This window comes from Onychostoma macrolepis, chromosome 17 (genome assembly GCF_012432095.1).
Source record: "Onychostoma macrolepis isolate SWU-2019 chromosome 17, ASM1243209v1, whole genome shotgun sequence".
NCBI lineage: Eukaryota > Metazoa > Chordata > Actinopteri > Cypriniformes > Cyprinidae > Onychostoma > Onychostoma macrolepis.
The window spans coordinates 30491546-30504522 of record NC_081171.1 but is presented as its reverse complement, the minus strand read 5'-3'; the positions used below and the strand labels follow the sequence as shown (position 1 = coordinate 30504522).

At 41.0% G+C, this 12977-nt stretch overlaps 1 protein-coding gene across 1 annotated transcript; it reads right to left on the bottom strand.

Moving 5' to 3' along the window:
* Positions 1-7037: 7037 nt before the first annotated feature.
* fosaa (v-fos FBJ murine osteosarcoma viral oncogene homolog Aa) lies at positions 7038-12493 on the bottom strand. The gene is made up of 4 exons (XM_058749525.1): positions 12301-12493; positions 11561-11743; positions 11180-11287; positions 7038-8782 (listed from the first exon to the last, which is right to left on the bottom strand). Exons 1-4 carry the CDS (start codon positions 12406-12408, stop codon positions 8156-8158), a joined length of 1026 nt encoding a protein of 341 aa, XP_058605508.1. The 5' UTR covers positions 12409-12493; the 3' UTR covers positions 7038-8155.
* Positions 12494-12977: the final 484 nt, after the last annotated feature.

The following is a 12977-nucleotide window of genomic DNA, read 5'->3' as shown; positions in this document are numbered from 1 at the left end:
ATTTATGGCCATAAGTGGGGAAAAGTAGTGGCGGTGAATACAAAACCACTGAATAACACTGAAACATTTTTATGGATCTGAAATTGCACAGACCAAATCTATACCAAATCTATAACATTTGTGCCCATTTATATATATTTAATCCATAGTTGATCTCCATATACTGGTGCTATATGCAGAAATAGATAGCTGATTAAATATATAGACTACAAATGTCGTTTATTAGATTATTGTTTACTTGCTTTTTTTTTTTTTTTTTTTATTTAGCCATTGGTTTGATTGGCATAAAATTTCAGCCCAAGACCCTCATGACAATAAGTTATCAAAATAATTTTGATTTATCAAAGTGTGGCCCATTTTGACTAAATAACCTTTGCTCAAATGCAGTGTCCAGACTTAACAAAACCTGGCACAAGTGTGCTTCTCAATACCCAAACTGATGCTTTCTCATTTCCTCACTTCTCTGTCCTCCAGCTCTTGAGCTGGGAATCAGTGGAGGTCAGACATCTTTAAGGATATCTCAGTTTGCTTAACTGCACCATGAAGAACGAGAAGTGAGGAAGCTTCCAGAGGAGCAGACCAAAAACCCAAGGAGTTTGAAATGTTTGATTTTTAGGTTTTTCTCAGAAGCTGCAATCATGTACCGAAGGAAGATTTTGTTTAGTTCCGGCAGCATGATACTGGAATGCTTGTACCATGACATTTACATGGTACTCTGGTTCCTATCCTAATGGTACCGTGGTACTTTTTGATGCTTTGTTGCATGTATTTCACGAGTTCACCCTTAGATCTAATCATATTTTAGTGTGCTGTACTGGGGGAGGGCTCCGAGCCCGGAATATAGCCCCAACACAGAGAAATCCCATTTCCCTAATATGGGATGAAAATAGATTAGGAGTGAGGAGTTAGGGTGGAGGAGGGATGCCGGAAAACTGTCGTAGGACAGAGGTAGGTAGGCTGCAGATATATACATATTGAGCTAGTTAAGATGGTTAGCTAAACGAGTTACACCTGTCCCAAATTGGTTGATTATCTGATCATGCTCCTCCTGAACCGTGTTAACAAAACATAATTTCACAAGTTCACCATTACATCTAATCTGATAGAAAATAGTAAGCATATTTTGGCGTGCTGTCCTGGGGGAGGGCTCCGAGCCCGGAATATAACCGAACTCAGAGAACTCTCCAAAAGAAGCTTATAGGCATGGGACAGCAGCCAGAGAGCAAAATTTGTTAGTTTCCCCCCAAAATATGCGTGCTGTGAAGAGATATGGGTTAAAATTTGCGAAGAAAAAGGGGGAAGGGCGACCTGGAGAGCCCATGCAGTGCTTGACGTGAGTTGCGGCTTGCAGCGTCAGACTGGCGAGCCCTACATGCCGCTAAAAGAGAAGCACTATGGCAGATATCAAAGGAGGTACTCTCGCTGTGTCCGAAGGGAGCTGCGGCTCTGCTGCACCGGAAGGGAGAGTCTCTCTTGCGGCTGAATATGAGGCGCGATTTGATGCATTGGATGGAGGGCTCTCATTGTGACTGAAGGCAGCCTGCGGCTCTGCTGCACCAGGAGGGAGAGCCCCGTCCATCGCAGTGTACACAGCGTAACTCAAAACGACAGACAGAAGGCTCACACTTCGACCGAAGGGAGCTGCGGCTCTGCTGCACCGCAAGGGAGAGCCCCGTCCTATGCTAAAATAGGCAAGGAGGTTCGAAGCGACTGATGGAGGGACTCTCGCTGCGTCCGAAGGGAGCTGCAGCTCTGCTGCACCGGAAGGGAGAGTCCCCCTTGCAGCTGAATACGAGGCATGGTTTGATGCCTCGGAAGGAGCACTCTCACTGCGACCGAAGTGGGCTTGTGTCTCTGCTGCACCGGAATGGAGAGCCTCGTCCGATGCTGAATAAGCAAGGAAATTCGAAGCGACTGATGGAGGGACTCTCACTGTGGCCGAAGGGAGCTGCGGCTCTGCTGCACCGGAAGGGAGAGCCCCATCCTTTGCTAAAATAGGCAAGGAGGTTCGAAGCGACTGATGGAGGTACTCTCGCTGTGTCTGAAGGGAGCTGCAGCTCTGCTGCACCGGGAGGGAGAGCCCCGTCCGATGCTGAATAATCAATGAGATTCTAAACGACAGCTGGAGGGCAAAAGTAGCTGTGACTTAGTTTTAAGTGTTTTTGGAACCAAAAACTTGTAACGGGGAGGTTAGAGTCGTCGATGAAGAGAGGGTCCAGTGCGGATTTAGATTGAGCGTTTCTGAGTTGGAAATAAGAAAAGAGAGCCTGATAAGGTTGAATTGGAGATGGGAGGTTAAAAATGTATATGTAGTGGCCTTTTCTTTCTTGGTCTGTCTTACTTTGCTAATGAAGTAAGCGAGAATTTCATTACCAAGTATGGATAAATCAGAGATCGTCGGATGGAGTTTGGGGTTGAATTTAGAGGTTATTGCAATTTCTGAGCATCTCAGAAAACCGAAGAAATCCAATAAAAACATGCCATCGAGGGTACAAGCAGTATCGATCGAATGGTACCCTGTGCAGAGATTTTGGATGCATTTTGTAAGGATGTCCAGAGTCATAGGTTGTCTGGAATCTAGGCTTGATGGTTGAGAGCGCTGAATTCCTTTGATTAGAAGAGAAGTTTGAGAATTATTTTTTTCGGGGGAGGGGAAGCCGTAGATTAGTTTGTTAAAAAATTGAACGCCACTCAAGTAACCTTGAATAGACCCAGCTTGGAGGTTCTTAACAGAATTAAGGTAGGAAATAAATGAAGTAACTGCGAGGAGAGAAAAATTGGGAAATGGCAGGTTATAGGAAAGGCGAAATGCTTTGAAACATCTCCAAGCTGTTAGATATGAATGGATAGTTCTGGGTGAAACTGCTTGGAGGATAGAATCGAGTGGCGTGTCGAGGAGAGGTTTTAAGGGATGAGTTATGGGAATATGAGTTGTGAATAGTGAGGTACTGGGGTTGGCGATGGGTATGCCTCTGGAGCCAGCACTCTGAATTTCTGAAACATAAAACGAGAGAGAGAATCAGCAATTTGATTTTTGGATCCAGGAATGTGTTTAACAGTTACAATAAATTGATCACATGCTGAAATCCAGATTAGACGTCTTAGTAGTGGCATGAGATCGAGGGAATGAGAACGGCCTTTATTTAACGGCCTATATCACTGATCGTGTGCTGGTTACGCCACTGCACACCTCGGATCACTTCCTCCTCACTCTTAATCTCAACATGGTTCCTGACACAACACATACCACTCCACATATCATCTTTCGATGTAACCTATGCTCACTCTCACTCTCACTCTCACCCTCCCAGCTATCTGCTATCTGCTATCTGCTATGGTTTCATCTTCGCTTCCTCCCCCTAAACAGTTATCATCTCTTGATGCTAACAGTGCTACTGATACTTTCTGCTCCACTCTTACATCTTGTTTAGACACTATCTGCCCCTTGTCTTCCAGGCCAGCCCGTACCACCGCTTCTGCCCCTTGGCTGTCTGATGTTCTTGGCAAACATCGTTCTAAGCTCAGGGCTGCTGAAAGGGTATGGCGCAAATCAAAAAAATCCTACTGACCTTAATGTGTATCAGTCACTCCTCTCTTCCTTCTCTGCTAATGTCTCCACTGCTAAAATGACATACTATCATAACAAAATTAACTAACTCTCGCATCTTTAAAACATTTTCCTCCCTCCTTTGTCCTCCTCCTCCCCCTCCTTCATCAACTCTAACAGCTGACGACTTTGCCATGTTCTTCATCAATAAAATTAAAACCAACACTGCACAATTTTCCACACCACAATCTGTCAAGCACATCTTACCAGCAAGCATACACTCATTTACGTCCTTCTCTTCACTCTCTGAGGCAGAAGTCTTAAAACTTATCCTTTCTAATCATCCTACTACTTGTCCGCTTGATCCTATTCCTTCTCATCTCCTTCAAGCTATTGCTCCTGCAGTTGTATCTGCACTCACTCACATCATTAACACATCCCTTCACACTGGTGTTTTTCCCTCAGCATTAAGACTGGCTCGTATAACCCCACTACTTAAGAAACCCACTCTTAAGCCATCTCTTTTAGAGACCTACAGACCGGTTCCCCTTCTTTATTTCATTGCAAAAACACTTTAAGTCTCTGCCTTTCTCACACAGAACAACCTCATCGACAGCAACCAGTCTGGTTTCAGAAGTGATAATTCAACCGAGACTGCCTTGCTCTCAGTTGCTGAAGCCCTAAAACTGGCAAGAGCGGATTCCAAATCTTCAATACTTATCTTCCTGGATCTGTCTGCTGCTTTTGACACATTAACCACCAGATCCTCCTGTCAACCCTATTGGCATCTCAGGAACCGCACTCCAGTGGTTTGAGTCTGACCTCTTAGATAGTCGTACCATCTAACTACTGGGGTGCCTCAGGGCTCAGTTCTTGGACCACTTCTCTTCTCTGTCTACATGGCATCACTAGGTTCTGTCATTCAGAAACATGGATTTTCATATCACTGCTATGCTGATGACACTCAACTCCACGCCTCATTCCATGATGATCTGATGATCCGACAATAGCTGCTCGCATCTCAGCTTGTCTAAAAGGCATTTATTGCTGCATGAAGGACCATCACCTTCAACTCAACCTTGCCAAGACAGAACTGCTTGTGGTTCCATCAAACCCATTGTTTCATCACAATTTCACCATCCAGTTAGGCACATCAACCATAACTCCTTCAAAAACAGCCAGAAACCTTGGAGTTGTGATTGATGATCAGCTGAATTTCTCTGACCACATTGCTAAAACTGCCCGGTCCTGCAGATTTGCTTTATTCAACATCAAGAAGATCAGGCCCTTTCTTTCGGAACATGCTTCACAACTCCTTGTTCAGGCTCTTGTTCTGTCCAGGCTGGACTATTGCAATGCTCTCTTGGCAGGTCTTCCAGCCAGTTCTATCAGACCTTTACAATTAATCCAGAACGCAGCAGCAAGATTAAATTTTAATGAGCTGAAAAGAACGCAGGTCACACCTCTGTTTATCAAATTGCACTGGCTACCAATAGCTGCTCGCATAAAATTCAAGGCAGTAATGTTTGCCTACAAAACCACCACCAGCTCTGCACCCCTTTACCTAAATTCATAACTTCAGACTTATGTGCCTCTAGAAGCTTGCATTCAAGCAAGTGAACTGTGCTTTATTGTTCATCCCAAAGAGGCACCAATCAATTTCACAGACTTTTAAATTAAATGTACAGCTGAGTCCTTAGCCATCTTCAAGAATCGACTAAAAACACATCTCTTCCATATTTATTTGACTCTCTAACTCTAGCACTCTCTATTCTAATTCTATTCTTTAAAAATTAATTTGCTAACTGCTTGTTTTCTTACAAAAAAAAAAAAAAAACTAACACTAGCTTTTCTAATCTTTTTCTTTATTATACAATTAACAAAAGCAAAGAAGGCCTCTAACACTAGCTTGCTCTATTATTTTTCTATTCTATCTGTTTTCTTTTTATTTATTATATAATTTAAAAAAAAAAAAAACTTGCTACGTGTACTGCGTTAAGCGAACTGAGACTTGTTATAGCACTTGCATATCATTGCTCTTTCTTTTATTTTGATTGCTTCCATTGTCCTCATTTGTAAGTCGCTTTGGATAAAAGCATCTACTAAATGACTAAATGTAAATGTAAAAAGATCAGGAAAAACCTGCTGGCCAAGAATTTAATACATCATGAATTGTTTTTTTTTAATATAAAAGTTTTGTTTCACTGTAATTATTTTAAGTATGTTTAAAAAAAAAATTTTTTTATGACGTTTGACATGCTGAATATGAAATTCATATTACTATTTGTGTGTCATTAACAGTGCCCATTGACTTAAAAATATTTTGACAGCTTACAAGCTAATCTGTTATTACTCATGCATAAAAATGGCATTGGTACATGCATAAAACACAACAACAGTGTAACATAAACAGTTAGTAAAAGTGAGTCATTCAGTACTTCAGAAATGTACGCTGGATGATTTTTGTCTTTTATGACTAGTCACATAATGCTGGAGGGTTCCAGAAAGCACTTGAACATGACAGTATATTCCAGAATGTTACAGAAACTTCTGGAATGTTCCCATCCTTCCAAAAGCAAAACATCTTTAAAAAAACATATCTGTCCTAAACCAGTGTTTCATGATTAATGATAGAAGTTCTAAAAATTTACCTGACCTAAATATTTACCAAAATATTGATGCTACACGAAAATAAATAGTACGATAATAATTAGCACCACAAAATTACAGAAGAACCATACAAAATTCAAGTGAAACAAATTTTTCTTACATTGTGTTATGTAACGTTTTAGAAATATGACAATTTATTGTGTGTTGTATTTTTGTATCACAGCATACCTATATTATAATTTGTGTGATTAAAATATTTTTTGCAGGCATCAGTCAACATCTGCTTGTTTTTGTACACTGGAAAGCAGTTGTATGTGTTATTAGTGTACAAAATACACTTTGTACCCTTTTGAGCTGAAAATGTATTTACTTGGTTGTTGTAGCTTCGGTTCTACAAAACATTGCACATTACAGTCCAATAGTTTACAAATTGAAAGGTTAAACATCCTCACAATTTTGAGCTCCTTTACTCATTTAAATTGACTTATATCCTATAACATGCAACTCATCTAAATTTGAATGTTTATCATGAATCTTCTGACAGTACTCATGGGTTTTTCAGACTTCTCTTTCAGTCTAACAGTAGGAGGGAGTGATTTTCTTTGGAAGCCAGGTTTCTCTAGTGTCTATTGCTGTAACCTGTTTTATCAGACCCTAACTATCACTGAAGATCTGAGATGGATGGCCGTTACAACCTTTCGTAAAAAACAAAAAAAAAAAAAAAAAAACGACGATGATTGCACTTGTCTTTATTTGTTAGAACACTGAATTAATGTAAATCCCATAGTCTGCAACTCAGCATCCTGGTGTAGGGATGACTGGTTTAGTAGAGTGAAAATACATGTCAGTTATTAAGCTCTACTTTCTATCCACAGTTTATTTCAAAACAAAGGACACAAGAACACCAGTGCATGACTGTATATCGTGAATATTTATTCAGCAATCAATGCTCATTTCGTTCTTTTCATTTGACAAAGAAGTCAAATTTAAAATGTAGAAAAATAAATTATCATAAAATACATCTCCATCGATATAGCACTGGATGTTTTCATGGAAAACTCTAAACATTTAAGAACAATGTGAAAACACAGTCGAATGATGACACTGAGGTATGCGATAACTCCGATGACTGTATAGTAAAGCACAACACGAGTCGATAATCTATTGCCATAGAAAACAAACACAAAACCGCAGTCAATTCCACAGAACTTATAGCACCAGATCAAACAAATATGGAACTGATACATATAATATATATACTATATATGTTATACATATATGTATACAGTGGAGGTTAAAATGATTAGAATACAAGTATTTTCACCAGCTAAAAAAATGGTTTTAAGTCAGTTCTATCTGCTGTAGTGTGTCAGGAGGAAATATCAGTTTACATTTCCAAACATTCATTTTGTCATTAATTAAAAAAAAAAAGGTTTCTTGAAGCATCTTTGAGATGTTGCTACAGTTCTTCTGGATTTAGTCTCAGTTTGTTCTGTATCTTCATGTCATTCCAGACAGACTGGATGATGATCAGATCAGATCTCTGTGTGGAGCACTGGCTGTCGTCAGACAAAAATATCACTGCATTATTACTGGCTAAATTAATGTTTTTTAAAGGTAAACTGATATTTCCTTCTGACACACTACAGCAAAAGATAGAAATAACTGACTTGAAACCATTGTTTATCTGGTGAAAATACTAGTGTCCTAATCATTTTGGCCACCACTGTATATATATTTATATATAGATATCTCGTGCATGCTTTTCAAACCAGAACATAGTTCATATCTGCTCGTAAGATAATTATCCATGCTCTTGTATTTGGGCTACATCAAATGTCTCTGGAAGAAAGTAAACCCCCGTCCCGTACACATTACACGGATGCAGCCATAGAACAGCTGGCTTCACACCAACATCACACATCTGGACATCATAACACCGCGATATCCAATAGATATTAAAACAACGTTGTGACAGTACATCATCTACGCTTGCATTTATAAGGCAAGAAGGGTGGGAGAGTTGAGGATGTCGACGCTAGTTTCTGCTTTGGTCACGCCACCCTTGCAGCCCTCCAGTCCCTCGGCCAGGGAGTCCAGCTCTGGGCAGGCGAAGGTAAATACGGACAGGTAGTTGCTGCAGCTGGGTGTGGATGTGCTCACCACCGGGGTGCTCAAAGGTTCTAGATCATTGGCCACAGACTTGTAGAGGGTTTCCCAGTCCGTGATGCCCAGCGAGCCGGTCAGGTCGATGTCGGGGACGGAGCGGGCCGTTTCCGCCGAGATCCGGTCGAGAAGCTCGTCCTTGATATCCAGAGAGGGCTCGAGGTCGCACAGACTGACCTCTGCGCTGGAGCACAGAAGGATGTTGGAGTTGCCGGAAATGGCGGTGGACGGTACCGTGGGGATCTCCAAGTCCTGCGGGCCGTCATCGGAGAGTTTGCTGGCGGCTTCGGGAGTGGAGAGCGGCTGGGGAGACTCTGGAAACAGGCAGTCCAGCTCTTCGGGCAGCTGGCAAAGAGGTTTATGAGTGGCGAGGACATACTCCAGCCTCTCCTTTTCCTTCAGGAGGTTCTCGATTTCAGCCTGGAGGGCGGCTTTGTCCTCTTCTAGCTTGTCTGTTTCCTGGAGAAACGCAAAATACACTGTAAAAAATTATTGTGATTTTAACTGTAAAAAACTGTGAAAACGCTACAGTAAAAACCTGTTGAATGGTTAATGGTAACTTCCCCTACTATATACGGTGAAAAACTGTAATAGACATTTCATGTAATTTTACAGTAAAATACCTTTTTGGAAGTGGAAAAAGAATGTATAACTTACAGTGAAAAAACATAAATTGATGTTCCCAGAATTCCCTGCATTGCATTTCAAATGGGATGTTTTCACCAACACCGCTGAAAGAGCTCGTGAATCATCTCATGACTAAGTGCAGACATGATGTAAATACGAGATTTAGAGCTTGATTATAACTGAACTTTGTGAGATCGCGATGAACTTTGATGAGAGATGCTTTTAGTGATAATAAAGGGCGCGCGCTTCGTGTGTTTTCTAGGCTATAATCCATTCAGAATTCGAATTAAACTTTCGTATTTTGGGATACATGCTGCAAAGTTTCAGGAATGCTGCTGGATGCATTCTCAAAACATCAGTGATAAGCAATAGACGGGACAAAAATGCCTCAGTGATTTATTCTGGAAGCGGTCCTGGCCAAACTTCCGCAGACAGCGCGCGTCCTGAGCGAGATCCAGTTCACATAAAAGCGTAAACTTCATTATGCGATTTATGACAGAATAGTCCCACTTCTCAGATCGTTTATTTATTTATTTTTCCTCACGTGTCTCACTACATCGATTCAAAACTGACACATTTCAAGTGACAAAAGACACGGACAACTTAAATGAACATCAGAAATGCTGCGCACACATTTCTGGTTAAAAATGAAAGGCCATCAACTGACACTTAAAACGGGAAGCATCCCATTCAAATCAGCAGAAAGAGCCAAAGCTCCACAGTTTAGTAAACACAGGCAACCTCTTTAAGTTATTCTTCACTGCACTGTATTAACACAATGCGTTGCAATATAGCGCATTGTTTTGACGAATCCGAATAGCCTACATCCGAAAAATATTTATTTTTGGCTTTTTCCTTCTATTTTCAACCCCCAGATATATATTATATCAGTTAATAAAATACGGTTTAATTTAAGTTAAATTCGTAAACCCTAAAAAAAAACAAAAAAAAAAAACGTAAAGCTGACAGTTTTTTTTACGTTAAATTTTACGGATTTTTTTTTTTTACAGTGTAGGATTATACCATAGGCAGATCAAGAGGAATTACTCCACAGATCTAAAGGAAAAACATAATTTGTGTACACCTTTTGCGTTAGTGCATTTACATTAGTGCAATTTCAGCTCAATTTTGCAGCAAAAAGCTCATTGTCTATTGTCAGTAGTGTGGCAATGCATGAAGCGCCGTTCTCTCAAGCTTTCTACTGACGTTCAGTTTGAAGCTGATGTGAGATCTGCATTCTCAGTCATGTGGATTCCTATTGAAATGACTGGATTTCACTTGCAAAAATTCTCAAAACAATGGTAAATGTGACCGCACCTTTTGCATGTTTTTTAAGTCTAAGTCATGCTCCAAAATAACAAAACATTTAGATCTCTGCATTCTAAGGAAGTCCAAAAAATGGGGTCCAATGTACCATGAAGGAATTTTATCCGTTTATATATATATTTTTTTTCAGGTGTTTTCCCCATATTTTGAATTACGCATTGCATTGTGTGTTTTAGGGTTGAAGTCCATAAACTTAACAGAAAAGGCACCGATACATTTCTGTCAGGATGTTATCCATTTTTCAAATGTTTTTCTCCTTACTTTATTGTCATCCATGAAGCATTCCACAAAATGTTCTAAGGATCTTATTCTTGTTATTATCTTATTAGATTATTAAATGCTCTGCTCACACTAAGAAAATGGTTATTTTAGGAACTGTTCACTAAAAGGTATCTGCGGCATCTGTGCAAAAATTGTGTGAAGAACAGACCCACTGGTTTGCTCTCCACTGTGACTCTACAGTTAAATATAGTGCCACTGACATTAATGAATGGAAAATGATGAGTGAATAAAGACTTTTTTCTATTAAAATATCTCTATCCCAGCTCAATATTTAGACCCAGCTATAAGCCACTGGTAGGTATTGCTCTGTTTGTTTGAACATCTTGACCAGTAACAGTAAATCAACCAATGACAAGAGTTTGGGGCGAATGTTTGAACCCATCATTATTTGAATTTCTGTTTTGTGACGCTGGAATTACACACTTCACCTTTAACATTTGAGTCTGTTCTCACACAATGCTTTCACACGACTTCAAGAGCCTTGGGCAATGGCGCAAAATAGCATGGTATGGATAACTTTTTTTTTAATAGAAGGCTAAACAGAGACAGAATTTGAATGTTCTGGAAGAACTGGAGATTTCGAAATGAAACCCTTATGTTGTGAAGGATGTCTGTACTCACTGCCTGGAGGGTGTCGGTGAGTTCTCTCCGTCTGTTGCGACACTTCGCTGCAGCCATTTTATTCCTCTCTCTCCTGATCCTCTTCTTCTCCTCTTCCTCCGGAGAGAGCTAGTCAAAGCCAAGACGAATTGCACTTATTACCATCTCGAAGAATCCATGCATCCCTTGCAAAAACCAATCGCCAATTCACCCCAAACGCGTCTTTCTCTGCAATGCGTCTAAAAATAGTCTATTGTTGCAGACTTGCTGTGACCTGAATATAAAGTGGATGCTGCTGGTCTAGGCAGCATGCCAAAGCAAGAGCTGCATCCCCATCAATCCCAGGCACACGCTTCACAGATTATCACGCGCGCCAAACACGCAGCAAATGCAGAACCGTACCTGCTCGCTCTTGCTCTTTCTGCCAGCGCATTTCCCCTTGTTCCCAGCTGCTTTGCTCTTTGCCGGTTCACTGCTTTCAGCTCTACCCAGAGACGGAGACACAGACGTGATGATGGTCGGCTGGACCATCCACTGCAGGTCTGGCGTGCTGGAGATCGCGGTGACCGTCGGGACGAACGAGCCCTGCAAATGCGATGGAAATGGGTCATTCTAGCGACATAAACACAACACTGATTTATGTGCATCTGCGTAACGTCACTTTTTAATATCGTTCGAGTTTACACTTGAGACGCTTTCTTTAAATACGCTCGAGCGTCTAAAAATAGTCTCCTGATCAATATTTAACTTTTGCATTGTCTCTGACGTCAATGCTTACGCAGGGCTGCTGTGGGCTCTCCTCAATGGATTTATTTTTCTCAATGAACAGCTGCATTTACACCATGTTTCGCTGCATTGCAAAGGATGCGCGACAAAAACATCACATTCAACAACAGATCAACAGATGAGGCGCACACGCGCTGCAATAGCGTGCTATTCAAAATCTACGGCTATTTAAGAATAATAGCCTAATAGGCTATCTATTGTATTTTTCAGAATAATACATATTCGAATAAAAACATGGGCTTCAAAAACATATACATTTGCGTTATGTATTAGCAGTTAATCCGCATGCACCGAATGCATTAGGTTTTGATGTAGCCTAACGCATGAAAGTGGAAGCATGTCTAAGTCTTCTCTACCTGTGCGCTGCTGTCCATCGGGGCATCGGTGGGTTTGCTGGAGCCGGTGTCCCCAGGCAAAGAGCATGAGGAGTCAGGATCAGCCTTCTTCGCTTTGCTCAGAAACATTTCTCCAGCGCGCACGGACAAACTGTTGACTAGATTCCAGCTCTTATGATCCAGATGCCTCGCTTCGTGATGTTGGAGTCGCTCTCTCCAGGTTTATAAACCTGGTCAGTGACACTCAGCTCCGCGAGCGGCTATTTATAGTCCGCCTGAATTTTATGAATGAAACGGACCGTACCATTCCGCACGCGGGGAGCGCCTCTACAGAACACGCATATAAAACTGAGCTTTCTGAGCACATTCGCGCATGTTATTGCTTAATCCGCATACAGCTGAAATGTCGACTGAAACAGAAGTCACTGTGGCAAAGCTGCGCGCGCTGAATCGATAACCCCTGTGAGGACGAAATGTGGCCCGTGCCACATATTCATTCATAAAATTCTGATGTACCCTGATATGCATGAAGACATGCATAACCTCCTTATGAATAATGCATGATTTATGCATATGACGGTGATCATTTCATGCAAACTGATGCTCACCTAAATATTCCACACTATACTTTGATATTCTGATAATGTCTGTTGCCATGCTGTATAAACTGCAAAGCAGTGAAAGAAAGACAAAAATGA